Here is a 24,913-nt window from a genome sequence, read left to right as displayed (position 1 = left end):
TTCTAACATTCCGTACACTTGTTTCCCCCAATAGAGAGCTAATCCCGTGAGGCTGGGATGTTTGCTGGTTTAATTAAATTAACCTTTGTATCCGCAGCACCTGAACCGTCCTGGGCACCTAGTAGGTAGTCAACAAACATAAGCTGAAGGAATGGACCATAAAGATAACATTTTATTGTCTTTAAGGGCTAAGCTGGTCATCAAGCAGGGGAAAGAGGTGAAAGCGATAGGCCGTGTGGAGCCAGCACCCAGGGGAGGCCTCTCCCAGGAATGCACTTTGGACCAGAGACCGGAGTACACATGGTCGTCATCATCATCCCCAGGCGTCAGCCATGAATGACTCCTGCCTGGACGGCAGCCCAGCTGCTGGTGGCAGAGCTGTGTCGCAGAGGGACTCGCGAAGGACACTTAGCCTCACAGCAATGGGAGCAAGTGGCTCGCCCCCCACCGCCCCCCTCGGCCTGCCTGGCCCAGGCCAGCATGGGGAGGGCAGGCGGGGCTCACAGCTACCCCTGCGGCTGACCACCCTCCAGGGAGAGCCCCAGGGGCCAGAGCCCTGGACCTGAGTCTGGCTGTGGATCCCAGTTCTAGGCATTCACACTATATTTGCCCTCCACTGTCTTACTTACTTGGTCCCTCAGTTTTCTCATCTGTAAAATAGGGGTAGTAATGATACCTACCTTCTGATTAAAAAACCCCAAACCTTATCTTGCCAGGCATGGTTCTAGAAAATTAATTCATTACAACAACCCCATATGGTACCTGCTGTATACAGATGAAGAAACGGAGGCACGGAGAGGCTAAGTCTTTCCTGAGCTCACCTTACTACTAAGTGACACGGTCCTCAAATTCAGGAGGACCAGCTCCTGCTCTTTGCCCCTTCAGAGGTTGTGAAAGTGAGTTACTGTGCGTGCAGCCCTTGAACAGTGCCTGGCCCGCAGTGAGTACAGTGTCAGCATGATGACGGGACGGGGCACGGGGCACAGGGCGGGACCCTCCCTCTCATTTCTTCCAAAGCAGGCATCAGAGCCTCTTGGGGGAAGCAGGGGACAGCTGCAGCCCCTCTCCCAGAAGTCTACAGCTGCCCACACAGTCCCCCCTCCCTCGCCAAGGCTCGGGGGGTGGAAACTTAGCCCTTAACTGTCCACCCCCCCACCCCCGTTTCCCAGAGAAGTTGGGTGGTGCTGGGGAGGGGCTGTGAGTCAGGCTCAGGAATCTGAACAAGGTGGGGTGGGGCTCCCCAGAAGTCCCTGGGCGGGCAGTTCCCACTGCTCCTCCCCACGGCCTGCCCCCTGCCCTCGGGCACTACCCAGGCCCCCGGCGGCCTCCCCACAGACCTCGTCTCACCACCATGGAGTTCGACCTGACCGCAGGTGCGCTCCTGGGAAGACGGGCATCCGAGGCGCAGGGGGCCAGGCTACGCCCCAGAAACCTCCTCCAGGGGCGCATCCCGCCCACCGCCCCCGCACCAACCCACCCGACTTCTCTCCACAGCCCTGGACTCCAAGAAGCCCCACGGGACAGGCCAGGTGGGAGACCACAAACACAGCGCCCCCAAAGCTCAGGGCGCGTCGGCGGATAAACCGAGGGTAAGTCCCCCCTGGGGCGGGGGCGGCCGCCTTGGGCCGGGGCCGGGGCCGGGGCCGGGCTCCTGGCCTCACCGCCGCGCCTCCAACTGGCAGGGCCACGGCCACCGCAGCTCGGACTCCAGCAGCAGCAGCGGCAGCTCCAGCGACTCCGACCATGACGGGAAGGTAGGACCCCCCGCCCCGCAGCAGGCGCCCGGGGGAGGGCACAGGCCCGGCCCGGCCTCCCCGGCCCAACCCGCTCTCCTCTCCCCCGCCCGCGGCCCCGCAGCCTCGCGCCGCCGCCCCGGGGCCGCACGGAAGCTCGCCGGGCAAGGCCGAGAAGCCCAAGGTGAAGAAGAAGAAGGAGAAGAAGGAGAAGAAGGAGAAGAAGGGGAAGGCGAAGAAGGAGGCTCCCCACTGACGGGCCTGGGCGGGTCTCAATAAACCTCTCCTCGCTCGCCTCCCGCGCGCCCCCCGCCCCTCCCCCGCCCGGGCCGGGCCTGCCCCCGCCGGCCGCCCGCGCCGCCAAGGAGACGCCGCCTCGCCGAGCCCGTCACGGTTTATTGTTTCCGGAACCGCGCGTGCGGCGGCGGCCTCGGCACCTCGGGGGCGGGGGCGGGGCGGGGCGGGGGCCGGGGCCGCCCTCACCGCACCAGGTGGAAGGTGAGCCAGTACATGAGCAGGGGCTGCGCCGCCGCCACGGCCATGGTCAGGTACATGCGCAGCTGGTTCCGCGCCCCGCGCACCGGGACGCCCTCGGCCGCCGCCTCCGCCAGGATCTTCAGCCGCAGCGTCCGGATCTGGGGGCCGGGGGGGGTTCAGCCTTGAGTCCTCGGCCGCCGGGCCCAAGTCTCCGCTCGTGGGGAGCCTCGGATCCCCCCACATCTCCTCTAACGGCCGGTGAGGCCTTGCTCCTACCCGAGCCTTGGGGGAGACGGGAGGGTGTGGGATGCGCGCCCCGCGACCCCTGCCCGAGGGGGGCGGGGCTGGGCCATGGCTGCTGCCACCGCTGCTGCCACCGCTGCTGCCACCCGCTGCTGCTGGCGCGAGGACAGTTTTTCGACATAAGCCTGAAAGGCTTTTTTTTTTTTTTTTTTACTTTTAAACAATGACACCTAGGTCAAAGTTTATCTGAGGGTCAGATTTGGCCAACCAGTTTTTGCCCCCTGCTCCTCACACAGGCTCACACGGCCTCTTCCCAGGGCCCTGAGGTGCATTTATCATCATTCCTCTTTTTTTTACAAAAGCGGAAACAGTTCTAAAGATTTAAAGAGAGGAAGTGATTTGCTTGGGACCCAGAGAAGCTACTTCCAGGGATACCAAACCTTTTTCATCCTGACAGAAATTCTGGCAGGAAAGCCCACCATGTCACCACCTAAGAGTGGAGTGAGGGTGAGAGCCCACCCTAACAGCGCAGCTGGCTCCTCTTCCTCAGACTGGACACCCCCTCTTCCAGGAAGCCCTCCTGACCCCCCAGGCTGGGATAGCCACTTTAAGCCTCCTCAGTTGGGCAAGGTGGCTCTTAACTCCTAGGCTGACATGCTCTGCTTGGATGCCTCCAGGGGACCCCGAATATGAGGGCTTGTGCCCTCAAGCCCCATCCTCCCCTGAGCCCCAGCTCACCATGAACACAAAGATAGACACGCAGCACCACCCCAGCACCACGTAGTAGCCAATCTTCCCAAAGAGCAGGCCCATAAGGACCCCGCCAATCATCCTGAGAAGAGAGGGGAAGGCTGGTCTGAGGAAGAGGCCTGGGGGCTGGGGCTGGAGGCGGGGGGAGGGGAAGGAGGTACTCACCCAACGTATTTATAGCCCAAGAAGGCCACCAGGTCGATAGTGGTGAGGTCAGTGTTGACAGTGACCAGGTAGAGACTGAGCAGGATGGCCAGCACCTCCAGTGTCAGCCAGGCCAACGCAGAGCTTGCCTGCAGCCCAAGGAGGTCCGGGGAGAACCTGCCGGCACCAAGCTCTGTCACCCCAACTGCCGGTTCACCCTCCCTGTGTTGGGTGGGGCTGGAGACTCAACAGTGACCAAGATGGATCTGGACCCTGTCCTCGAGGAAATCTCACTCAGGGAAGGCAGGCTTGTCCTCAGTGACAGCCCAGAGACATCAGGGCTGGGGTGAGGGGAGCACAGAGCAGGGGAGGTGCCTGACCCAGTCAGGAGGTGTCAGGGCTACCCAGAGGAGAGGCCACCTGAGCTGCAGCCAGAGGACTAAGGAGCTCACTGGGAAGAAGGACCGTGGTCTCTGCCCCCAGTGCCTCAACAATGAATTGACTCCAATGGCCATTGTTTTTCAATGCCACAGAAGAAATGAACTGGGACCTAAGAGTGAGACGTGGGGGTTTGACCCATTTGGGGGGTGGGAAGACTTCCCTGAGTAAGTGACGCCAGAGTGGAGACATCACAAGTGAGCAGGTGCTCAGCAGGTGATGCAGGGGAGGAACAGACTCCTGAGCTAAGGGAACTGGGTGTGCAAAGGCCCTGGGGCAGGGGTCAGGCAGCACCAGGCCGTCTGGAAGATGGAAAGAGTCCTGGAGTGGCGAGGCAGAGTGAGGAGGAGGGGCAGAGAGCAGCTGCATGGAGGCCGTGCAGTGGGAGACTAAGGAGCCAGGGCTTGATCTGGGGACGGGAGAGCTATGGGCAGCTTCTGAGCAGGGTGGACGTAGCCAGGCCCACACCTCAGACAAGATCTTCCTAGCTGCTGTTGGAGTCAGGGTGCAGAGGGTATGTGGGCAAGGCAGCTGGTTAGGAGGCAGTGAGGATGAGCTGCATCTGCTAAGGAGGCCAGAGTGATGGGCTCACATGGGTGGAAAGCGAGGAAAGGGTGACGCTGGCGGTGACACCGAGGGCTCTGTCCTGAGCCCACTGGGAGTACGGTGGGGCTGTTCCGAGACAGGAGATCCAAGAGACCTTCCTGACTGCCCCTCAGCCCCCCAAGCCTCACCCCGCTCTGGCTACTCCAGGCCTCCCTTACCTATCCTGGGTCCCCAGCGCCAGGCCAGCCACCAAGACATAAGTGATGAAAGCCATAGCTGTGGGAGGCAGACACACAGACACTGGTCAGAGGCAGACGGACCATTCTGGGCCACTGGGCACCTACACCTCTGCCCTAAGCGTGCCCCCCCAGGGGGAGAAGGGGCAGGAGATAGGGAGGGGGAGACCTGGAATGTAGAGGTCAGGAGCGTTGACATCAAAGCGGGGGGCCACGGGAGTGTCCTGCTGGTACTGCACTTCCCAGTCCTGCGGGCAGAGTGAGGGGAGCAAGCAGACCCCCAGAGCTGAGCCCGCTCCTGGGGCAAACCCTCTCCCCCAACCCTCCACCCCCAGAGGCGTCCCCCCTCCTCGGACTCGGTTCCCCTCGGTGGGGGCAGTGCTGACCTGGTGCAGGTAGGGGAAGAAGAGCAGGCCCAGCTTTTTGCCCACATACATGGTGTCCACGGCAAAGTAATACTTGAGCTTGGTGACGGGGATGAAGCGGTCGATCTGGAGGGAGGCAGAGCCCAAGCCTGAAGCCCTGGCCTCCTGGCCCCCGCCTCCCCCCACCCCACCCGCCCAGCCCACTCACGTTCTTATCCACCAGCTCCTTGCCCTGTGCGGCCAGGCTGCTCCCGTAGGCCATGGCCATGTTGGACACAGGGTCAGCCAGGAAGGCGGCCTGCGGGGACGCGGAGGCTGCAGGGTAGCCCAGGCCGCTGGGAGCCCGCTGGGCCCCGTAGCCCCGGCTCTGGGCCGAACTTGTGTCATCGAAGAGCTGGTGGGGGTCAGCCATGCCCGGCTGGGACACGGGGATCCTCCGCTTCGACGCTGCAGGGGAAGAGGGTTGGGAAGCTTCGTTCATTCTGTGGGTGCTCTCCTGCCGGCGGTGGTTTGGAGGTCGGATGGGCGCCTAGTCCAGTGTGGGCGGCTCTGTCGGCCTGTCCTCTGTCTGCCCGTCCAAGTACCAACAGCGATGATGCCGTTGACAGCAACTATGTTACTCGGCCTACTGTGCCCGGAATCCTGTCCGCATCTCCCCTGGGGCTCCCCTCACCCGTGTGCTCCAGCCACGTGGGCCTTGATGTTCAGCGCACACACTGGGCGCGCTCCCACCTCGGGGCCTCCGCACTGGCTGTTCCTCCGCTCTGGTGCTTTTCCCCACCCCAGCCCCAGCTCTCTTCTGCCCATCTGTGGGGGCTCCCCTACCACCTTGTCTACAACCTCGGCAGCACACCCCACCTCCCTTCCCTGCTTCACGTGTATCCAGAGCTCCGCACAAGCTGACAGCCTACCCGTTTTATTTATTTTGTTCAGTGTCTCCCCAGTAAAATGGGAGCCCCCCCCCCAAGGTGGGGAGCTTTTCACAGCTGAATCCCCAGCTCCTCACACAGGGCTACAGTAGGGTGCCTGATAAAACCCTGAGGAACAACTGGGTGACGGGCACTGAGGCAAGCACTTGATGGGATGAGCACTGGGTGTTATATGTTGGCAAATTGAATTTATTATTATTATTATTTTTTTGGCAAATTGAATTTAAATTAAAAAATGTAAAATAAATAAATAAATAAATATTCTTTAGGGCAAGTAAAAAAAAAAAAAATACACCAAACCAAAACAGAAAACCCCGGGTAGATGCCCATCCTCACGTTACAAATGTGGCAACCAAGGCTGCGACAGAGGAAATGACCTGTGCACGGGGCCACACCAAGTGAGTGTCGGGGCAGGACTCTAGCCCAGGTTGGCCCGGGCGATGTTACAATAATTAAACCCCCAATGAGCACTTGCCACATCCGGGGCTGTGCCCTAACACTATGGACTAACTCATTTCATCCCCATTTGTGTCAGTGCTATCACGCCCGCCTTCACAGACAGGAAAAGCCAGCCCCCGAGGGGCTCAGGCCCTTACCCCCAAGTCATTTGGATAGCATGAAGCAGAGCCAGGTTTCCAGTTTTTAAAAGGTCCTTCTTGGCTTCCAGTTGGGGTGGGGGCAGGAGGAGGGGAGGAGGCAGGAAGCTGCTCCAGTGGTAGCAAAGTGGGGGGGGGGGACAGAAACAGGGATGGAGGGGTGGGGAGGGGGCTGCTTCTGGACAGATTCTGGAGGTCCGAGGGACAGGACTCGCTGGGGGCATGCTTAGCTGCGGTGGGATAAGGAAGAGGGAAGAGAAGGGGAACACAGGACGGATTTGAACCTGCACTCTGGCTGCACAGCCCCTTACCTCTACCCATAAGCAATGTCACCAGATAGTTACTGAGCTCCTCCTGTGTCCCAGGCACCACTGTGGGCACAGGGAATGAGTGAGCGTTACAGTGGGATGGGGGAGAGGAATCCCGTCCTCTTTGTCCCGACTCTGTGCCTCAACTCTCTCTTCTGTGGAACAGTTAGTGACCCAAGGCCAAGTGATACTCATAAATTCCTCAGCCCCTGGCTGACACATAAAACGTGTCGGTCCCTGTCCCCTATGGCCAATTACTAGTCCCTTGACTCTTCCTCTCAGTTATTTGCAGCCTGAGAACAGAGCCAGGTGTGCTCAATCCTGAACCAGCAGCACTGGGCGCGGCCCATTTTCCTTTCCCTCTCCCACTTCTTTTTTTTTTTAAATTTTTATTTATTTATGATAGTCACAGAGAGAGAGAGAGAGAGAGGCAGAGACACAGGCAGAGGGAGAAGCAGGCTCCATGCACCGGGAGCCCGACGTGGGATTCGATCCCGGGTCTCCAGGATCGCGCCCTGGGCCAAAGGCAGGCGCCAAACCGCTGCGCCACCCAGGGATCCCCTCCCTCTCCCACTTCTGAAAGCTTTGGTGCAAGCCCTTCCTTCCTCCCTGTCACTCCCCCTCTCAGTCCTCGATATTTGGGGTTCTGCTCCCCACTACTGGCCTCCTAAATGCCCCTCTGCACTGCCAGGCCGAAGCCTCTGGCCACTGTCATTTGACTCAAGCAGCATGTGACTCCACCGTCTCAAATGCCAACCTCCAACTGGCCCACCTCCTCCCTTTCCTGAGCCCCACAAACACCTCCGAGCACCCCTGTGTGTTAGGCTCGCCTGCAGGCATGGTGGATACACAGTGATCAGAAAGACAAAAACTCCTGTTTTGATGGGGCTGAAGGTCTCTGGATGGGTCCCTCTACACCCATGACTTTCTTTTTCTTTCTTTTTTTTTTTTTTTGGCTCCCTGACACAGTGTGGCCCAATTTTCCACATTTCTGGCTTCGCCTCTCACTTAGAGCAGTCTCACCCACCCACAGCTTTCACAGCCGCGGCGCGCCCTGGGCTGTAGGTTCGGTCTCCAGCCACCACTTCTCTTCTGGCCCCACATCCAGGTCTGGTCAGCTCCCCACGGTCTCCAGCCACCACTTCTCTCCTGGCCCCACATCCAGGTCTGGTCAGCTCCCCACGGTGCACTCTGGCTACGCCTGGGCCCTCACCCCGGAGTCTAAGCCCCTGACTCCCCTTCTTTCTTGTGTCCAATTGCTAGTTCTCACCCACTGTGTCTCAGTGTGTACCCTCCCCCTTCAGACTTCGTGGTCTTGAACCTGACTTAAAGGTCCTCCTCCAGGGGATCCCTGGGTGGCTCAGTGGTTTGGCGCCTGCCTTCGGCCTGGGGCGTGATCCTGGAGTCCCGGGATCGAGGCCTACATCGGGCTCCCTGCATGGAGCCTGCTTCTCCCTCTGCCTGTCTCTGCCTCTGTGTGTGTGTGTCTCTCATGAATAAATAAATATTTTAAAAATAAATAAAAATAAAGGTCCTCCTCCTAAGTGCGCCTGCCCATTCTTGCTCCACCAGCCTTCTCTCCAGTCAGCAGCCAGCATCATCTTCGTAAATGCAAAAGGGAACATTTCACGTCCCCTACCCAAGACCAGTACCCCCCGTGCTGAGAATAAAATCCATGTGCCTACAAGGCCCTGCATGACCCCAGCCCCTCCAACCACCCTCGTTGGTTACCTCCCTTGGGGCTCACCGAACCCAGTCACACTGGCCTCTTGGGCCCTGGCTCTGCCAAGCGTCTAGCCCACGCAGGCTTTTGAACATGCAGTGCTATCACCCTGGAACATCATTCCGTGATTAACATCTGCCAATATCGCACTGAGGCCTCAGCTCAAGAGTTTCCTCCTCCGAGACCTCCCTCACTCCTCAGTATAAAGCCTAGCCCCACCTTGTTCTTTCTCACAATATCCAGGGGTTCATTTCCCCTCTGAGCACTTAATCACATTTCCTAAGTATATATTCATCTGTCCACTTGTTTACTTGGCACAGACAGGCGTCTCGCCACAAATCCTCTTCTCCAAGCAAATTCCTCATCATTAGAGGAACCTTTCTCCGGAAGCTTCACCGACAGGCCCTGTCTGGGTCACATGCCTAATCTGGGCTACCACAATCCCTCCACCCCGGCCCTGACCCCTCCGCCTGGACTTCCCTCCTCAGCACATCATCGCTCTAGACTTTCCTGTCTTCTGCTCTGTCCTGGTAGCTCCCTGAGGACAGCAACCAGGGCTCTCTGGGCACTGCGGGAGCCCCAGGGTGACCCACCACCAGGCCAGCCAGGCACCTCATTAGTGGCTGAAGGGAGGGGTGAGCACATCAGGCCTCTGAACCTCCATCACACCCTGGATTTTTTCTTTTACAGCCCTAATTACTCCCCAGATTGTCTTGCTGATTTGTTTGTTCCGAGTTTAGTGTCAGTCTCACCACTAAACTCTGACTCCTAAGTTAACGAGGACTAGTGCTGCGCTGCTTACTACCAGGTACCCAAATTCCAGCACGGGGCCTGCCGGCCGCAAGGGCAGCTGAGGCAGGATCCGCTGAATGATTACATGAGATGCAGCACACTGGCCGAGACCAAGAGGCACTTAACGAGAGACACGAATTAACAAGCGACGGGGAAAGGGATGAACAGTACAAGACATACAGGTCCAAATCTTAAATGAGAGGTAAACATGGCCCTCTCAGCTCCCGAAGGGCTCTGAACGCTGTCCTAGGGAGCGCGGGCGACAGCCCGAGGCCACCGAAGGGTGGGGAGAAGGCCGATCGGTAACCGCAAATGAATGAAAGCCGCGTTTTCCTGCACATCACACAATATCCTGCCCAAAGTTGTTTTCTTCCAAAGGGATTTCCTAAAGAAAAGAAGAATCGTCCCCAACGCGCCCCCTACCCGGACCTGGCATCCCAGCGCTGCGCGCACCCCGAAGCTCCAGATCCCTGACCCCGTGACCTCCGACCTGCAGCGACCTCGCTAACTGCCGCGGCGGCCCCGCCACGCCCTTGCCCCCCCCACCCCGTCCCCCGATCTCCTCGCCCGGCCACGTACGCCACTTACGCTGCCGGGGCGTCCCCGCCGCCGCCAAGCCTGCCGGGTGCATCCTTCACCGTCGCAGCCTCCACGGCCGCCGCCGCCGCCCCAGCCACGGTTCGAAATGTGCCCGCCCGGCTCCCGTAGCCACGGCCCCCCGACGACGCGACAGCCAATGGGAGTCACGATCGCCGGAGGCCACGCCCCTCGCGGAGGCCCGTAGGAGTTGCCAATGGGCATTGGGCGGGGACTGGTGGCCGGTGGGGGAAGGCGAGAGTCAGCACTAGAAGGGCGGGAGGGCAGGCCCGAGAACAGCCCAGGAGCCGGCGGTCTTGTGCATCACGGGAAATGTAGGCATGGCCCGATGAGGCCGATGGGAAATGCAGTTCTCGCTGGACAGACGCTCAATTAGGGTGGCTGAGAGCACTGGGGAGCCAGGGAAGGGTGTGGAGCAGTGGGAGAGAAATCCGTTTGTGTTCTCGAGGGGCTGGGCGGAGTTGTGCGGACTCTTAACGCTTTAACAATTTTGGTATTAAGCTGAATATTTAGAGAAGAAGGCTCCTGAGAAGTTAGGTGGGAAGAACCAGGTGTCTTTCTTTGAAGATATCTTTTTTTTTTTTTTTTAAGATTTTATTTATTTATTCATGAGAGACACACAGAGAGAGGCAGAGACACAGGCAGAGGGAGAAGCAGGCTCCACGCAGGGAGCCCGATGCGGGACTCGATCCCAGGTCTCCAGGATCACACCCTGGGCCTAAGGCGTCGCTAAACCGCTGAGCCACCCGGGCTGCCCTGAAGATATCTTTAGACATTTCCCCAGATTTATAAAAACGCTCCTGCGTGGCGACCTGGCTTCCCCTGTCTGCCAAGACCACTGTGCAGCCTCCAGCAACACACAGCACACCCAGGCACACCGGCAAGTGAGGAGCCGTAAAAATGAAGTTTCCTTAGTCTCTGTCCCTCAGTCTCCCCATTTCTCTCCCCTTCTCTGTCTCAGGCAAAAATAATGGTAGAAGTGACTTTGGGGCAGTGATAGCTCTCCGGAAGGATGTCAGCAAGTGACCCTGTCACTGTGGCTTTCCCTTTCCTCCTCTGAGAAGTTGTCTTTTCTAGGAACCTTGAGGACTGTTCTGGTCTCTCAGTTATGAGTCCTGGCTCAGTCGCAATCCTTTTTTCATGACTGAGGTACCCCCATTCTTCCTCTGCACCTCTGGCTTAGCATCCATCCCTTGGGCTACATCACCATTTTTTCACCCTAAGCTCACCCTCTCTAAGTTCTTCCATGAATATATATGATTTTTAAATTTTATTTATTTATTTACTTATTTATTTATTCATGAGAGACACAGAGAGTGGGAGAGACATAGGCAGAATGAGAAGTAGACTCCCTGTGGGGATCCCCATGCGGGACTTGATCCCAGGACTCTGGAATCACACCCTGAGCAAAAAGGAGATGCTCAACCACTGAGCCACCCAGGTGCCCCTCTTCCATGAATATTTTGTAATATTCACAGTATTTTATTAAGAAAACAAGCGTTGGGCAGCCCGGGTAGCTCAGCGGTTTAGCGCCGCCTGCAGCCCGGGGCCTGATCCTGGAGACCTGGGATCAAGTCCCACGTCGGACTCCCTGTATGGGGCCTGCTTCTCCCTCTGCCTGTGTCTCTGCCTCTCTCTCTCTCTCTCTCTCTCTCTCTGTCTTTCATTAATAAATAAATAAAATCTTAAAAAAAAAAAAAAGAAAGCGTTTTTGGCTACCTGGTGCCCTCATATTTGTCCCTTGCCTGTTGTGTGACTGGACCCTTTTTCAGCCTAAATGTTCTCATCTGTTTAATGAGAATACTGCAGGAGAGGCGGAGTATTCGCTGAAAGCCCACTGTGATCACAAGACCTGGCGTATTGTCAGCCTTTGATCACTGGCAGTTGCCTTTACAGTTTTTATTATCAAGTGTCCCTTCCTGTGGGTTGTCAGCCTCAAGTTGAGCTCTGGGGTGTGTCTGAGCTGGGCCCAAGCGCCACTCCGCTGCCACTCTGATGTGGTCAGGTATCCTGGCTGCCCTCCAGGAGTGCTGTTAAGGAGAGTGCTGAGTTACCGCTGCAGGGGTATGTGGAGAACAAACAGGGAACAGGGAAGAACCCCTTTCCCCCCTTAAATAGAGGGGTGTGTCTGTGGTTCTGCTGGGGGAAGGAGACCCCTGCTCACTTCTATTTTCCCTTAAAAATAGGGATGTCTCAGCTTAGACATTCCCTTCCCCAGGAAGCCCTCTTGACCTCCCTAAGCTGGATCAGTTACCCTCTCTGGGTTCCTGTGGGCGCCAGTGTCCTTTCAGTTCCTCCATCCCAGATCTGGTCACTCTGCCTGTGCTTCCCCTGACCTTCTGGGCTGTCGCTGGGTTGAAGGGCTGGAAGCCACCACTCCCACACCACCCCCATGCGGCAGGCAAGGTCTAGAACTGTCTTGGTCACTACTGTGTCTCCAGCATCACCCACCAAGGGGCCAGGCACAAAGTGGGCGCTGAGCAAAGATTTGAGCTAAGGATCCCTACTCTGTCCATGAGGGACACCTGCCTCTTTGGTGTCCCTTATTGTGAATTATTATCATCATTATTATTTTTTAAGATTTTATTTATTTTATTTTTTATTTTTTTATTTTTTTAAATTTTTATTTATTCATGATAGGCACACAGTGAGAGAGAGAGAGAGGCAGAGACACAGGCAGAGGGAGAAGCAGGCTCCATGCACCGGGAGCCTGACGTGGGATTTGATCCCGGATCTCCAGGATCGCGCCCTGGGCCAAAGGCAGGCGCCAAACCGCTGCGCCACCCAGGGATCCCAAGATTTTATTTATTCATGAGAGACAGAGAGAGAGGAGCAGAGACATAGGCAGAGGGAGAAGCAGGTTCTCTGTGGGGAGCCCTATGCGGGACTCGATCCCAGGTCCCTGGGATCATGACCTGAGCCGAAGGCAGGCGCTCAACCCACTGAGCCACCCAGGCGTGGCCCCTCTGAATTATTTTTTTAAGATTTATTTTTTTTTATATTTTTTTATTTTTTAAATTTTTTTAATTTTTATTTATTTATGATAGTCACAGAGAGAGAGAGAGAGAGAGAGGCAGAGACACAGGCAGAGGGAGAAGCAGGCTCCATGCACCGGGAGCCCGATGTGGGATTCGATCCCGGGTCTCCAGGATCGCGCCCTGGGCCAAAGGCCGGCACCAAACCGCTGCGCCACCCAGGGATCCCTATTTTTTTAAGATTTATTTATTTGAGAAAGAGAGCGCCCCCGGAGTGGGGGGGGTGGTGTGCAGAGGAAGAGAATCTTCAAGAAGTCCCCGAGGCAGAGCGCTGTCCAACCCGGGCTCGACCCCACAGCCCAGGAGATCACTACTTGAGCGCGAACCGAGGGTCCTGCGCGCGGAGCCCCCTGAGCCCCCGGGCGCCCCCTCGGTGTGACGTACACAGGCGTCCCCTCCAGGTGCGCGCAGCCCCCCTCCCGCGCGCAGCACTTCGCGGGCCGAGCAAGGACTGGATTTCAGTTCGTCGCCTCGTCCCCTCAGCCTCGCGCCCCGAAATCTTAGCCACCCTGCCCGGTGGCCCCGCGGGCTGGGGGGGACTTCTCCGTCCGCCAGAGGGAAAGAGTTCAGACTTTCTCTAACGTCGGGAGGACGGAGGGAGGGAAGCGGCGGAACCGAGGAAGCCCCAACCCCCCCCCCCCGCCCAACCTTTCCATCCGGTTGGTGTCCGGGATCCCGGGGCTCCGCCCCGCCCGCGCTCACACCTGGCGCTGGGGCGTGCCTCAGTTTACCGGAGGCGGGGCGCTCCGCCCCCTCCCGCCCTCCTCTTTTCCCTCTTCCTCTTCGGGGCGCTCGCAGCGGCGCCTCGAGCGCGGCCGGAACTGAAGCTGGGCCCGGGCGGCCGGGAGGCGGGGGCCACGTCAGCGGGGCGGCGGGCGCCATGCGGCGGGGCGCAGTCCTGGCGGGCGCCCTGGCGGCGTACGCCGTCTACCTGGTGCTGGGCGCGCTGCTGGTGGCGCGGCTGGAGCGGCCGCACGAAGCCCGCCTCCGGGCCGAGCTGGAGACGCTGCGCGAGGAGCTGCTGCGGCGCAGCCCGTGCGTGGCCGCCCCCGCCCTGGACGCCTTCGTGGAGCGGGTGCTGGCGGCCGGGCGGCTGGGGCGCGCCGCGCTCGCCCACGCCTCGGGGCCCGCCAACGCCTCGGAGCCCGCCTGGGACTTCGCCTCGGCGCTCTTCTTCGCCAGCACGCTGGTCACCACCGTGGGTACGTGAGCGCCGCCGCCCCGGGCACCCGGCGTCCGCCACACGCTCTCACCCCGCCGATCCCCCTCTGGGAACCCCCAGCCGAGCACTTCCCGCCAGCGGGGACCCCCCCCCCCCGGCCCTCGGCGGCCCCGGCTGCCCGCAGAGTGGCTTCCAGGGAGCACTGGGGACCCCATTCCTCCACCCGAATCCCCGCGGAGACCCGTGTCCGTCCAGTCCCCTCTGGGCCCAGGACTCCGCTCAGAACCCCCGCCGCCCCCCGAGACCCGCACCCCCTCTGGCCCCGGACCTCAGACGCGCAGGGGACCTCTGCCCTTCCCTCTGCGCGCAGACCGCCCTTCCCTCCCGCAAGGTCTCCTGAGTCTCCAGATAAGTCCTTCGAGGATGCCCCTTGGGAAGCCCTACCCCAGCCTCCTCCTGACCCTGGTGCCCCACTGGGGACCCTGAATCTCCGCACCTTCTCAGGGCACCTTCATACAGATTTTAGTGCCAGTACAGATCGCTCAACAAGGACCTGGGGCCCGGATCGGTGGCATCCAGCCCCCTGGACCTAGACCACTCCCCAGCAAGGGCCCCTGTCCTCCTGCAGACCGAAGACCACTCCTCATCCTCATATTTGGAAGCAGGTACTCCCCATACTCCCCAGCAGCCAGCCCTGACTGCAGACACAGGGCCCCTCCATGTTGACATCACCCCTGTGTTGGGAGCCTTCCAGGCAGGGGTTTCCTTCCAACAGCACCACCCCCACTGCCTCGGAACCGGGGCTGCTGGGTCAGCAGCTCCCAATTGTGGATGTGTGGGAGGGACCCATCGTGGAGGGAGCTAGAGCACCCTCCAGGAAGGACCACTGACTTTCCAACCAGAAACCCCTGAGCCAGGGCTTCCACCTCTCCAGCCCCAGAAAGAGCTCCAGCAAAACTTCCAACATTTTCCAAAGCAGGGACTTCTCCATAGGGGGCCTTTTTGAACCCAAGAACCCCCAGATGAGACTCTCACCACTCTCTGGACCCTGGCAGAGCCTAAGCTACCTCAGTTAGAGCCCCAGAGCTACCTGAACCTTCTATCAGGGAGAGATCCCAGTGCCCTCCACACACACTGTTGTTGAGAGCAGAATCCCGCTTTACCTCCCACCACGGCATGCCAGCTGAGGGACTGTGTTCTCCCCTGTCCTGTGACCCCCCCCCCCCTGCCCACCCTGGATTTCCTAAGAATGGGAATCTCCTGGGGACTTGACACCCCTCAGTCTTCTCCAGACCCACAGGTGGGACTTTTCTCTCCACCCCAGCACTGCTCCAGCTGGCTTTGGACCCAAAATTCTCTCCTCCATCAAAGACACACCAGGTCCTCAGCACCCAGGAACCCTTCCCAGTACCCACTCATGATCATTATCATGATCATGATCATTCAACCCTTCACACTCTCAGCCAAGACCTGGGACACCCACCTCCTGCCATCATCTCCTTAGCATTGTCTACCCCCATCAGGTCCCCTCAAGCATCCGGGGGCTCAGAAGCCCCCTTGCCTGAGGATTCTGCTCCCAGTCCCATCTGTGGTCCACAAGATGCCCGCACTGGTGCCTGTCTCCTGCTTCCTCGGGACTCAGGACCTCAGGACCTCAGGACCCCAGCCACAAACCAGGATCCATTTCAAACCAGGACAGTGGGCTCTGATTTCAGATTATTGACCTTCCAGATCCCCTTCCCTTAACACCTCCCTCCATTAAGTGGAGCCGACCTCCTCCCCACAACCCTACTCTGAAAGTCCCTTCCCCCTTCAGTGCCCAGACCTGGGAAATTCCTTTGTTGTCAGGTCTCGCTGGTCTTCCTGCTGCCCTTCTCTAGCCTCCAAACTTCCCCTTCACCTCTATGGGGGACTTGCAGTGGGGAAAGAGGTGGGGACAGGCCCAGACTCTTAACTCCCCCTCGTGTGGGAAGTAGTGGGTGGCCTAGCTTTGGGTGCCCCATTGTGTGGACCAGCAAACCAAGACCACAGGCAGCAGGACCAGATGCTTCTCACCACTCTGTTTTACCCAGCTGGCTGGGCCTGCCCGACCTGCTCCTGGCCCTCACTGGGTCACATCCGCGTCTCCCTCGGCCTCCTCCCAGATCCTGGCTTCTGAGAAATCGTCTCAGCCAGGACAGGTGCAGAAGCCAAACTGAAGGCAGGCAAAGCTTTGTTTGGGGTGTCTGCTTAGCTGCTGCTCCTCTGGGCTTCAGTGTCCTCCCTCAGCTCTGAAATGGAGATCATAATGGTCCCTCCTTCACAGTAATAGTGAAACTTGTAGCAGATTCAGCACATACAGCCTTTAACAGTCAGGAGACTGGCCTTGTGAGGTAGGTACGACATGTGGCCCTATATTTTCAGCAATAGAAACTGAAGCCCAGAGAGGTTGAACACTTGACCCAAGACCACGCAGCTAGGGAGGTGTAGAGTGGAGATTTGAACTGAGGCCATGAGGCCTCAGAGTTCTGTGCTTTTAATCAGCACATATGCTGATGAAGGGGGATACGTGTGTGTCGGGTGGAAGAAAAGTTTATTCTGACACTTGTCAAAAACGGGAAGTTACTGCTGAGGGAAGAGAGACTGACCTGGACTCCGAATATAGGGGAGGCAGCTGGAGATTTAGAGCTGAGGGTGGAGTGAGAGGTCAGTGGATAGAAGAATGACCAGGAGGTGCCATAGAGGGGAGGGAGATTCTTACTAAGTTGGCTTAGGATCCCTGGGAAAGCTGGGCCTAGATCAAGACGAGCGCGCAGAGGAACCCGACTGATGACTGACGTTTGGTCAAGAAGGGAGTCCTCATCAGCGTGAAGTGCTGGTAATAACAGGTTTACTGAGCCTGGGTTGTCATTACTGTTGGTGAAGCCGGGCACCCTAAATGAATCTAGAGAAGCAGAAGGACCAGACGTGATTCAGAGACCTTCCCCACGGTGTTCCTGGATTTGTCATAGGCCCGTGTCTTCTGAGGAAGACCTGGGGCCTAGACTGGATCTGCGCAGCCGTACTGCAGTTAAGGCCCAAGTGGAGGAGTCAGCCCACCCGGGAGGGGAAGTGAGCATCACAGTCCTCTTAACTCTTTCCATGCCCTGGCTGGGTGCTGCGCTCTGGCCCAACCTGGGAGGATTGATGATTGTAGTTGTACTTGAGGAAAGGATTGGTTATGAGCCCATTTTGCGGTACTCAGGGGGCAAACTAAGGCTCAGCGAGGAGAAGGGATGTGGCCAAGGTCAAACAGGGAATACATGGCAAAGCCCTGACTTGGACTTGGCTCTTTGAGGTAGTCAGTGGAGGCACAAGCCTCCATTCTATGAGAACTCTATAGTTTTTCTGTTTACAAGGCTTTCAAGTCATTTGCAAACCTGTCATTTCAGCTGGGCTGCTGGAGTTTCTCCATCCAAATCCTTGTAATTAATGAGGGTCGGAGCCATAAGTGATAAATGTCAGATGAACAGTTGCTTAAATAGATGAAAGTTTTATTTGTCTTTTTAAAAAATATTTTATTTATTTAGTTGTGAGACACACAGGGGGAGGCAGAGGCAGAAGCAGCCTCTCCGTGGGGAGCCTGATGCAGAACTCGATGCCAGGACCCCGGGATTATGACCTGAGCCAAAGGCAGATGCTCAACCACTGAGCCACCTAGGTGCCCTGAAAGTTTATTTCTTACTCACATTAGAGGTTGTCAGTCCAAGACTAGAGTGGTGATGCATGGTCAGAGACCCCTGTGCTCCTCTGTGCAATTTCCATTCACAAGGTCATCTCATGGTCCAGGATGGCTGCTCAACTCCAGCCTTCGTGTCTGTGTTCCAGCCTGCAGGAGGAGGGAGGAAAGAAAGGGGATAGGCATCCGCTGCTGCTGCTGCTGCTGCTTCTTCTTCTTCTTCTTCTTCTTCTTCTTCTTCTTCTTCTTCTTCTTCTTCTTTTAAAGACTTTATTTATTTAAGAGAGAGAGAGAGCATGGGTGGAGGGGAGGGTCAGAGGGAGGAGTGTGCAACTCTCTTGGGGTTGTGAGTTCAAGTCCTATATTGGTCAAAACTGGGGTGCCTGGATGGCTCAGTTCGTTAAGCAGCCAACTCTTGATTTCTGCTCAGGACATGGTCTCAGGGTCATGAGATCGAGCCCTGCACTGGGTGCAGAGTCTGCTTGGGACTCTCTCTCTCTCCCTCTCCCAGCCATCCGTCCTTCGTTTTCCCTGTCCCAGACTCCACTGGGCACCACCACTGCCTTGTCCACCCCCACCCCCCGCCGCCTCTTCTCTGACTCAGCTACTCTTCACCTGCCCATTCTAGCAGGCTCTGGGCCCACCTCCCCCACTCATGTGTGTGAGTTCTCTCTCTCTCTCTAAAAAAAAAAGGGGGGGATCTCTGGGTGGCTCAGAGGTTTAGCACCTGCCTTCAGCCCAGGGAGTGGTCCTGGGGCCCCGGGATCGAGTTCCACATCAGAGTCCCTGCAGGGAGCCTGCTTCTCCTTCTCCTGTGTCTCTGCCTGTCTCTCTGTGTCTCTCATGAATGAATAAATAAAATCTTGAAAGAAAGAAAGAAAGAAAGAAAGAAAGAAAGAAAGAAAGAAAGAAAGAAGGAAAGAACTGAAACTATACCCATCGAACAGTATCTCCCCATTCCCCGTTCTTCCCAGCCCCTGATAACCACCGTTCTACTTTCTATTTCTCTGTACTTGCCTACTTGAAGTGCCTCAGATAACTGGAATCATACGGTATTTGTCTTTTTTTATGACTGGCTTGTTTCACTTAGCATGATGTCCTCAGGATTCATCCATGCTGTAGCATGGGTCAGAACTTGCTTTTTAAGGCTAGATAATATTCCATTGGATGTACATACCACGTTTGAAAAAATATATTTTACTTATTTATTCATGAGAGACAGAGAGAGAGAGAGAGGCAGAGGCACAGGCAGAGGGAGAAGCAGACTCCCTGTGGGGAGCCTGATGCGGGACTTGATCCCAGGACCCCGGGATCCCGACCTGAGCTGGAGGTAGGCGCTCAACCACTGAGCCACCCAGGTGCCCTCGTACCGCATTTTGTTACCATTCACCTGTCGATGGACACTTGGGTTGCTTCCACCTTTTGGCCACTGTGAATAATGCTGTCATGAACATGGACATGTCTTCAAGGACCAGCTTTCAGTTCTTTTGAGCATATAAACACCAGGAATCCTTTGTGTAGAAAACAGGCTCAGGTGAATGCCCGCACTTGTGTGCAGTGTTTCCATATTTTCTTATTGATCACAGGGCTGAACCCGTGGTCTTTTTGGCAGGATGTTTTACTGTCAACATAGACCAGGGCCTTTACTACCCCAGTCATATCTCTGACCCTTGAGTTTTATTTATTTGTGAGAAAAAAAAGAGAGATTTTAAATTACACCTTGCCAAAGTGTGTCGGTGTCCCCAGCACCTGAATTCCCCTCATCCTCTCTCTGTTTGCAGCGCTCACACCCACACTGACCTTCCTGTGTTTCCACAGTCCCCCAGGAGCCCAGTGGGGCTTGTTACACCCATTTTAGAGAAGGGAAAACTGAGGTTCTGAGCTAAGTTTAGAGCCTGCCCCCTTCACTGATTATTTCAACTATTGATCAAGTGCCCACCTTGTGCCAGAAACTGGGGTTACGGCAGTGAGCAAGACAGACAGAAGCCCCTGCCCTCCTGGAGTGGCAGCTAGGTGAAGAGAGGGACACTAACCAAATAAGTAAGCCACATAGTATGCAGGGAGATTGACGTGCTCTGAAAACAAACCAAAATAGAAAAAAAAAAAAAAGTTGGGTAAAAGGGTGTAACAATTTAAATAAGGTGGTGAGGGAAATCCCCAGTGAAAAGCTGACATTTCTGACATTTGAGCAAAGACCTCAAGGAAGGAAGGGAGGGAGGAAACCAGCCCTGGAAGAAGAGCTGGCCAGGGGGGTAGGAACCGCCAGTGCAAAGGCCCTGAGGTGGGAGTGCCCTGGTTGGATGGGGGGTGGGGCTCATAGATCATGATGAGACTTTGTCCTTTTGCTTAAATGGGATGGAGCCACAGGGGGGCTCTAAGTGGGGGAGCATCATGACCTTGCTCAGGTGTTCACAGGGTCCCTCGAGCTGTGGGGGTGGTGGGGTTGGCCATAGACTGGAGCCGAGAAGGGAGGGAGGAGGCTGCTACGCTAGACAGGCCCAGAGTGGGGCCCTGGGGCTGGGATGGGTTGACGCGAGCGGGTTTAGAAGCTACTCGAAGTTTGAGACAGCAGGATTCACTCGCAGACAGAAAGTGGGTGTGAGAGGAGAGGATGACAAGGCTCGGGGCCTGAGGGTGGGGTGGGGTGGAGGTGCCACCACGGGATGAGAAACTGTGGGAGGGACAGGTTCCAGGGGGAGATTAAGTGTCATTTAGGGTGGCCGCAGACCCCCATTGGGAGGCGCCTGGCGGGCGACAGGATTTCCCCTTCTCCCCCAGGCTACGGGTACACGACGCCGCTGACCGACGCAGGCAAGGCCTTTTCCATCGCCTTCGCGCTGCTGGGCGTGCCGGCCACCATGCTGCTGCTCACGTCCTCGGCCCAGCGCCTGTCGCTGCTGCTCGACCGCGCGCCCCTGTCCTGGCTCACCCTGCGCTGGGGCTGGGACTTCCGGCGGGCGGCCCGCTGGCACCTGGTGGCCCTGCTGGGAGTCGTCCTGACCGTGTGCTTCCTGGTGCCGGCCGCCGTCTTTGCGCACCTGGAGGAGGCCTGGAGCTTCCTGGATGCCTTCTACTTCTGCTTCATCTCCTTGTCCACCATCGGCCTGGGCGACTACGTGCCCGGAGAGGCCCCCAACCAGCCCTACCGGGCCCTTTACAAGGTGCTGGTCACAGGTGAGTGGGGCGGCTGGCCGGGCACCCGGGGCAGGGAGGGGGGCACAGCCTGGGCCTCTCAGGGGGGCCTGGCCCGGCCCCGTGGCTCTGAGCACCCCCCTGCCCCCCCATCTCCCCGCAGCTTACCTCTTCCTGGGCCTGGTTGCCATGATGCTGGTGCTGCACACTTTCCGCCGCGTGTGTGACCTGCACGGCCTCACACAGCTCATCCTGTTGCCCAGCCCATGTCCCGCCGGCTCCAGAGAGGATGAGGATGACCCGGTGGACGCTGTGGGGCCCCAGCCAGAACCGCACCAGCAGCTCACGGCTGACTCCCACCCGGACTACGCCTCTATCCCCAGGTAGCTGGGGCAGGCACTCCGAGGCTGGCTGGACCCGGCCTGCTCAGGGGCCCACGTGACTGGTGCTGCTATACTGGACCGGCCTCGAGCGCAGGCCCGGGTTCAGGGGGGTTCGAGGGGCATTGCCACCAGCCGTCCGTCCTTCATTTTCCCTGTCCCAGACTCCACTGGGCACCACCACTGTCTTGTCCCCACCCCGCTTCTCTGACTCAGCCACTCTTCACCGGCCCATTCAGGCAGGTTCTGGGCTCACACCTCATCTCGGGCACCTGATTGGTCACTATACTTTGGGCAAGTGGCTGCCCCTGTCTGAGCTTTGGTCTTCTCATCTGTCACATGGAAAGAACCTACTCACTATCTCAAACCCCCTCCTTTGCGCAGGCCCTAGGCCAGGCAGTGCTAGGGACACTGTAGTGGTTGAGATGGCCCTGGCCCCTGCTCTCATGGGTTCCTATTCCAGTGAGGAAGACAGACCTGTCCCCCCACAGTGGCAGCCCAGGACAGGCAGGGACTTCAGTGGAGGAGGCAGAGAGGTCAGCAGCGTGTTAGAGAAAGTGCAGGCAGAGAGGTCAGGGCTAAGGTGGAGGAAGCTCCAGAACTGTGCCCAATCCAGCCTGCAAGGTCAGGGAGGGCTTCCTGGAAGAAAGGGTAACATCTCAGGGGAAGAAGGTGGACCTGACTTGTTTTCTTCAAGTGTCTTTATGGAGCAAGATCCGTGTGGAGAGCCTGGGGTAGGCCTGTAGAACAGAGCCCTCCTCAGCAGCCTGGCAGGCAGGAAGCTGAGACAGGACCCTGCCTGGTTCCGCATGGCACCGACGGCTCCGCTTTGAGCCGGGACACCATGGTGACAGCTGTTCCCATTTGCCGGGGACAAATTGCATAACATACACTGGGCTCTGGAGCCAGCCTGCTTGGGCTCAGATCCCAGCTCGGCTGTGTCCTGCCTCTGACCCCGGGCAGTCACTTCACCTCTGTGATTCTGAGTTTCCTCGTCTGTAGAATGGCCACAGTAACTGTAGCTACTTCAAAGATGATGCCACAGAGCCGGCTACGTTATTCCGAGATGATTTCTTCAGCCAGGTCCTCTTCTGGGTTCTTTACATAGGACTGATTTTCTCTTCACTGCCCCCAGATTTGCCTCCTCCCCAAGTGGCACCTGCTGCCACCTGCTGTCAGTAATGGCACTTGCTTCCATGCGGCCATCTGGTAAACCATTCCCTCTACCAGGACGGGTGGGAGTTACAGAAGGGATGGGCATTTGAGGGGGACCTGGATAACATTCAGGAAAAAAGGGCATGAGAGGCCTCCAGGCAGAAGGTACTGTGCAAGGTACTGTGCATGCATAGGGAGGTAGGAAAGCATGTCGAGTGTCAGCTTCTTTTTTTTTTTTTTTTTAATTTTTATTTATTTATGATAGTCACACAGAGAGAGGGAGAGAGAGGCAGAGACACAGGCAGAGGGAGAAGCAGGCTCCACGCAGGGAGCCCGACGTGGGATTCGATCCTGAGTCTCCAGGATCATGCCCTGGGCCAAAGGCAGGCGCCAAACCACTGCGCCACCCAGGGATCCTGAGTGTCAGCTTCTTACAGGTCATTTACGGTGACTGGCCTCCAGGGTGAAGGGGGGAAGGAGGGGGCAGAGCGGTGGACATAGCTGCATCTTCAGTGTCCTTAAATGACCATCTTGGGACCTTGTCCTCTTTCTTGAGGGCCCTAGAGAGCCATGGAAAGATTCTGAGCAGGAGAGGGCTGCGGTTAGGTTTGGGCTTGAGCTGCTGTGAGGAGGTAGACCAGGTGGGGAGACTGAGGCTGTGTGCGGTTTATGGGGGCTGGGGGAGTGGGGTCCGTGCTGGCACAGCCACAGAGCAGGAAACTGAGGGCCTGGGCGGGGCCAAGGGAAGGGGGGGCAGTGGAGGTCATGCTCAGGAAGCCAAGCAGACAGGCCCTGTGTAGGCCTTACAGTCTTGAGAGGGACAAGGCCAGAGAAAGCGAGGATGGTTGGCTGCCCCTGAGTTAGGAACCTGAGAGAATAAAACAGGTTTGAGGGGAGATGTTGAGGCTTGTTTGGCACATGGTGGGTGTGAGGGGCTAAAGGGACATTCAGAGGAAGGCATCAGAAGGTCACAGGAAACTCAGGGCACGGCGTCGGGGTGTGGTTGAGGCTGGCGACAGGTGGGGAACGGAGGCCACGCGGGTAGGTGTGGCAGCCCTGGGTGGGAACACCAGGAGAACACCAGCCTGGGGAAGTCAGCTTTAGGGTATTTATATATGATACCAGTAAGGAAACATTTGTGATGAGCCCTGGGGTTTTCTGTGTAAGCAATGAATCACTAAATTCTACTCCTGAAATTAATATTACACTACATGTCAACTGACTAGAATTTAAATGAAAACTTGAAACATTTAAAAAAAAAAAAAACTAAGGTAAGATTTGGGCTGCAAGGAAAAGATCCTGACTAGTGCTGGCTGAAACAATGAGATGATTGTATATTGCCTGTCCCCAGAGTTGGGGAAAGCTCTGGGCATGAGACCACCCACAGCTCCAGCAAGGTCTTGTGGCCCGGGGTTCCCAATCTCACTGTTTTGCCACCTTCAGCTGAAGGCTTGGCTCCACATGGGCTCTCCTCATGGCCCCAAAGTAACTGCTGCAGATCCAGGCATCAAACCAGACATGATAATTTTTAGTGCAAGAAGAAGGGGGCGTCTCTTCCCAGATTGTCTCTTTGGAAGCAAGGAAACCTTTCCTCCAGAGCCGCCCTGAAGACTTCCTCCATCTCGTTGGCCAAAATTGGTTCACATGCCCATCCTGAACCAATCATTGGCCAGAGTGATGGAACCACCATGATTAACTTGGATTCCTCAGGATTCCCCCTGCCACCTGAAACTGAAGCTGAGGCTGAGATTTTGGTTTGGAGGCTGGCGAATGTGTGAACAAAACTGGACTTCTATTAGAAAGGCAGGAGGGGAAGAATGGGCAGACATGGATCAACGAAGCAGTCAAGGTCATCATGTACAATTGTGCAGGTCGGGACCAACACAAGGGATTTCCGGCTGGCAGGGTGGAAACACACAGGGGCTGAAGTTCAAGGCTGAAAATGACCCAAAGGGGCTTCTTTTTCTAGTTAACATAAAGGCTCCATCTGCAGGCAGTGACCTTTCAACTGGTGTCCTCATACCAGAGAGAAGAGTTTATAAAGGAGACAGAAAAAGAGTTCCAGGGGAGTAGGAAAAACGAGAGGGTGGGGAGAATCGGTAAGGGATGAGAGAATTTTAAAGAAAATTCACCATTGTCAAAAGTCATGCTAAGAAGTCACCCAAGATTGTTTCAATAACAGTTATAAGAAAACACTTATAAAGGATTTACTATGTGCCAGGCACGGCTCCAGGCTCTTGGTGTGTAATTTGTTTAACCTCAGCAACTCTATTAGGTACACTTTCTACATTTTACAGTTGAGGAAAGGCCCAGAGAGGTTGAATAACTTGCCCAAGGTCACGCAGGAAGTGCAGAACTGGGATCTGAGCAAAGTTTTGTTTGGTCCCCTTGTCCCACAGGAGCTCAGAAATCTATCATCAGCCTCCCAGCCTTCCTGGTTCCTCACGGTTGTCCTCGCTGCTAACGTTCACAGCT

At 56.9% G+C, this 24,913-nt stretch overlaps 3 protein-coding genes across 5 annotated transcripts; 2 read left to right on the top strand and 1 right to left on the bottom strand.

Moving 5' to 3' along the window:
* The first annotated feature begins 1,165 nt into the window (after nucleotides 1-1,165).
* C1H19orf33 (chromosome 1 C19orf33 homolog) lies at nucleotides 1,166-2,029 on the top strand. Its single transcript, XM_038525677.1, has 4 exons — nucleotides 1,166-1,373; nucleotides 1,495-1,589; nucleotides 1,683-1,754; nucleotides 1,858-2,029. Exons 1-4 carry the CDS (start codon nucleotides 1,352-1,354, stop codon nucleotides 1,987-1,989), a joined length of 321 nt encoding a protein of 106 aa, XP_038381605.1. The 5' UTR covers nucleotides 1,166-1,351; the 3' UTR covers nucleotides 1,990-2,029.
* A 150-nt stretch (nucleotides 2,030-2,179) lies between these two features.
* Nucleotides 2,180-10,025, bottom strand: YIF1B (Yip1 interacting factor homolog B, membrane trafficking protein). Of its 3 annotated transcripts, none has more exons than XM_038529003.1 (8): nucleotides 9,860-10,008; nucleotides 5,141-5,379; nucleotides 4,954-5,058; nucleotides 4,737-4,815; nucleotides 4,550-4,607; nucleotides 3,369-3,524; nucleotides 3,192-3,285; nucleotides 2,180-2,368 (listed from the first exon to the last, which is right to left on the bottom strand). In XM_038529003.1, exons 1-8 carry the CDS (start codon nucleotides 9,909-9,911, stop codon nucleotides 2,213-2,215), a joined length of 939 nt encoding a protein of 312 aa, XP_038384931.1. In that variant the 5' UTR covers nucleotides 9,912-10,008; the 3' UTR covers nucleotides 2,180-2,212. The 3 variants fall into 3 exon arrangements, with proteins under 3 accessions (XP_038384931.1, XP_038384933.1, XP_038384932.1); XM_038529005.1 differs by lacking the exon at nucleotides 9,860-10,008 and adding an exon at nucleotides 9,710-9,798; XM_038529004.1 differs by having other exon boundaries at nucleotides 2,181-2,368; nucleotides 9,869-10,025.
* A 3,767-nt stretch (nucleotides 10,026-13,792) lies between these two features.
* Nucleotides 13,793-24,667, top strand: KCNK6 (potassium two pore domain channel subfamily K member 6). The gene is made up of 3 exons (XM_038529002.1): nucleotides 13,793-14,114; nucleotides 20,550-20,945; nucleotides 21,067-24,667. Exons 1-3 carry the CDS (start codon nucleotides 13,793-13,795, stop codon nucleotides 21,288-21,290), a joined length of 942 nt encoding a protein of 313 aa, XP_038384930.1. The 3' UTR covers nucleotides 21,291-24,667.
* Nucleotides 24,668-24,913: the final 246 nt, after the last annotated feature.

This window comes from Canis lupus, chromosome 1 (assembly GCF_011100685.1).
Source record: "Canis lupus familiaris isolate Mischka breed German Shepherd chromosome 1, alternate assembly UU_Cfam_GSD_1.0, whole genome shotgun sequence".
NCBI classification, from domain to species: Eukaryota; Metazoa; Chordata; class Mammalia; order Carnivora; family Canidae; genus Canis; species Canis lupus.
This window is presented reverse-complemented; position numbering and strand designations above follow the sequence as displayed.

Coding starts and splice junctions, on each gene's coding strand:
- C1H19orf33 (XM_038525677.1), top strand. CDS start 1,352: ATGGAGTTCGACCTGACCGCAG. Junction 1,590..1,682: donor CGTCGGCGGATAAACCGAGG/GTAAGTCCCCCC, acceptor TCCAACTGGCAG/GGCCACGGCCACCGCAGCTC. Junction 1,755..1,857: donor ACTCCGACCATGACGGGAAG/GTAGGACCCCCC, acceptor GCGGCCCCGCAG/CCTCGCGCCGCCGCCCCGGG.
- YIF1B (XM_038529003.1), bottom strand. CDS start 9,911: ATGCACCCGGCAGGCTTGGCGGCGGCGGGGACGCCCCGGCAGCGTAAG. Junction 4,816..4,953: donor TCTTCCCCTACCTGCACCAG/GTCAGCACTGCC, acceptor CTCTGCCCGCAG/GACTGGGAAGTGCAGTACCA. Junction 3,286..3,368: donor TTGGGCTATAAATACGTTGG/GTGAGTACCTCC, acceptor CTCTCTTCTCAG/GATGATTGGCGGGGTCCTTA.
- KCNK6 (XM_038529002.1), top strand. CDS start 13,793: ATGCGGCGGGGCGCAGTCCTGGCGGGCGCCCTGGCGGCGTACGCCGTC. Junction 14,115..20,549: donor CACGCTGGTCACCACCGTGG/GTACGTGAGCGC, acceptor CTTCTCCCCCAG/GCTACGGGTACACGACGCCG. Junction 20,946..21,066: donor TTACAAGGTGCTGGTCACAG/GTGAGTGGGGCG, acceptor ATCTCCCCGCAG/CTTACCTCTTCCTGGGCCTG.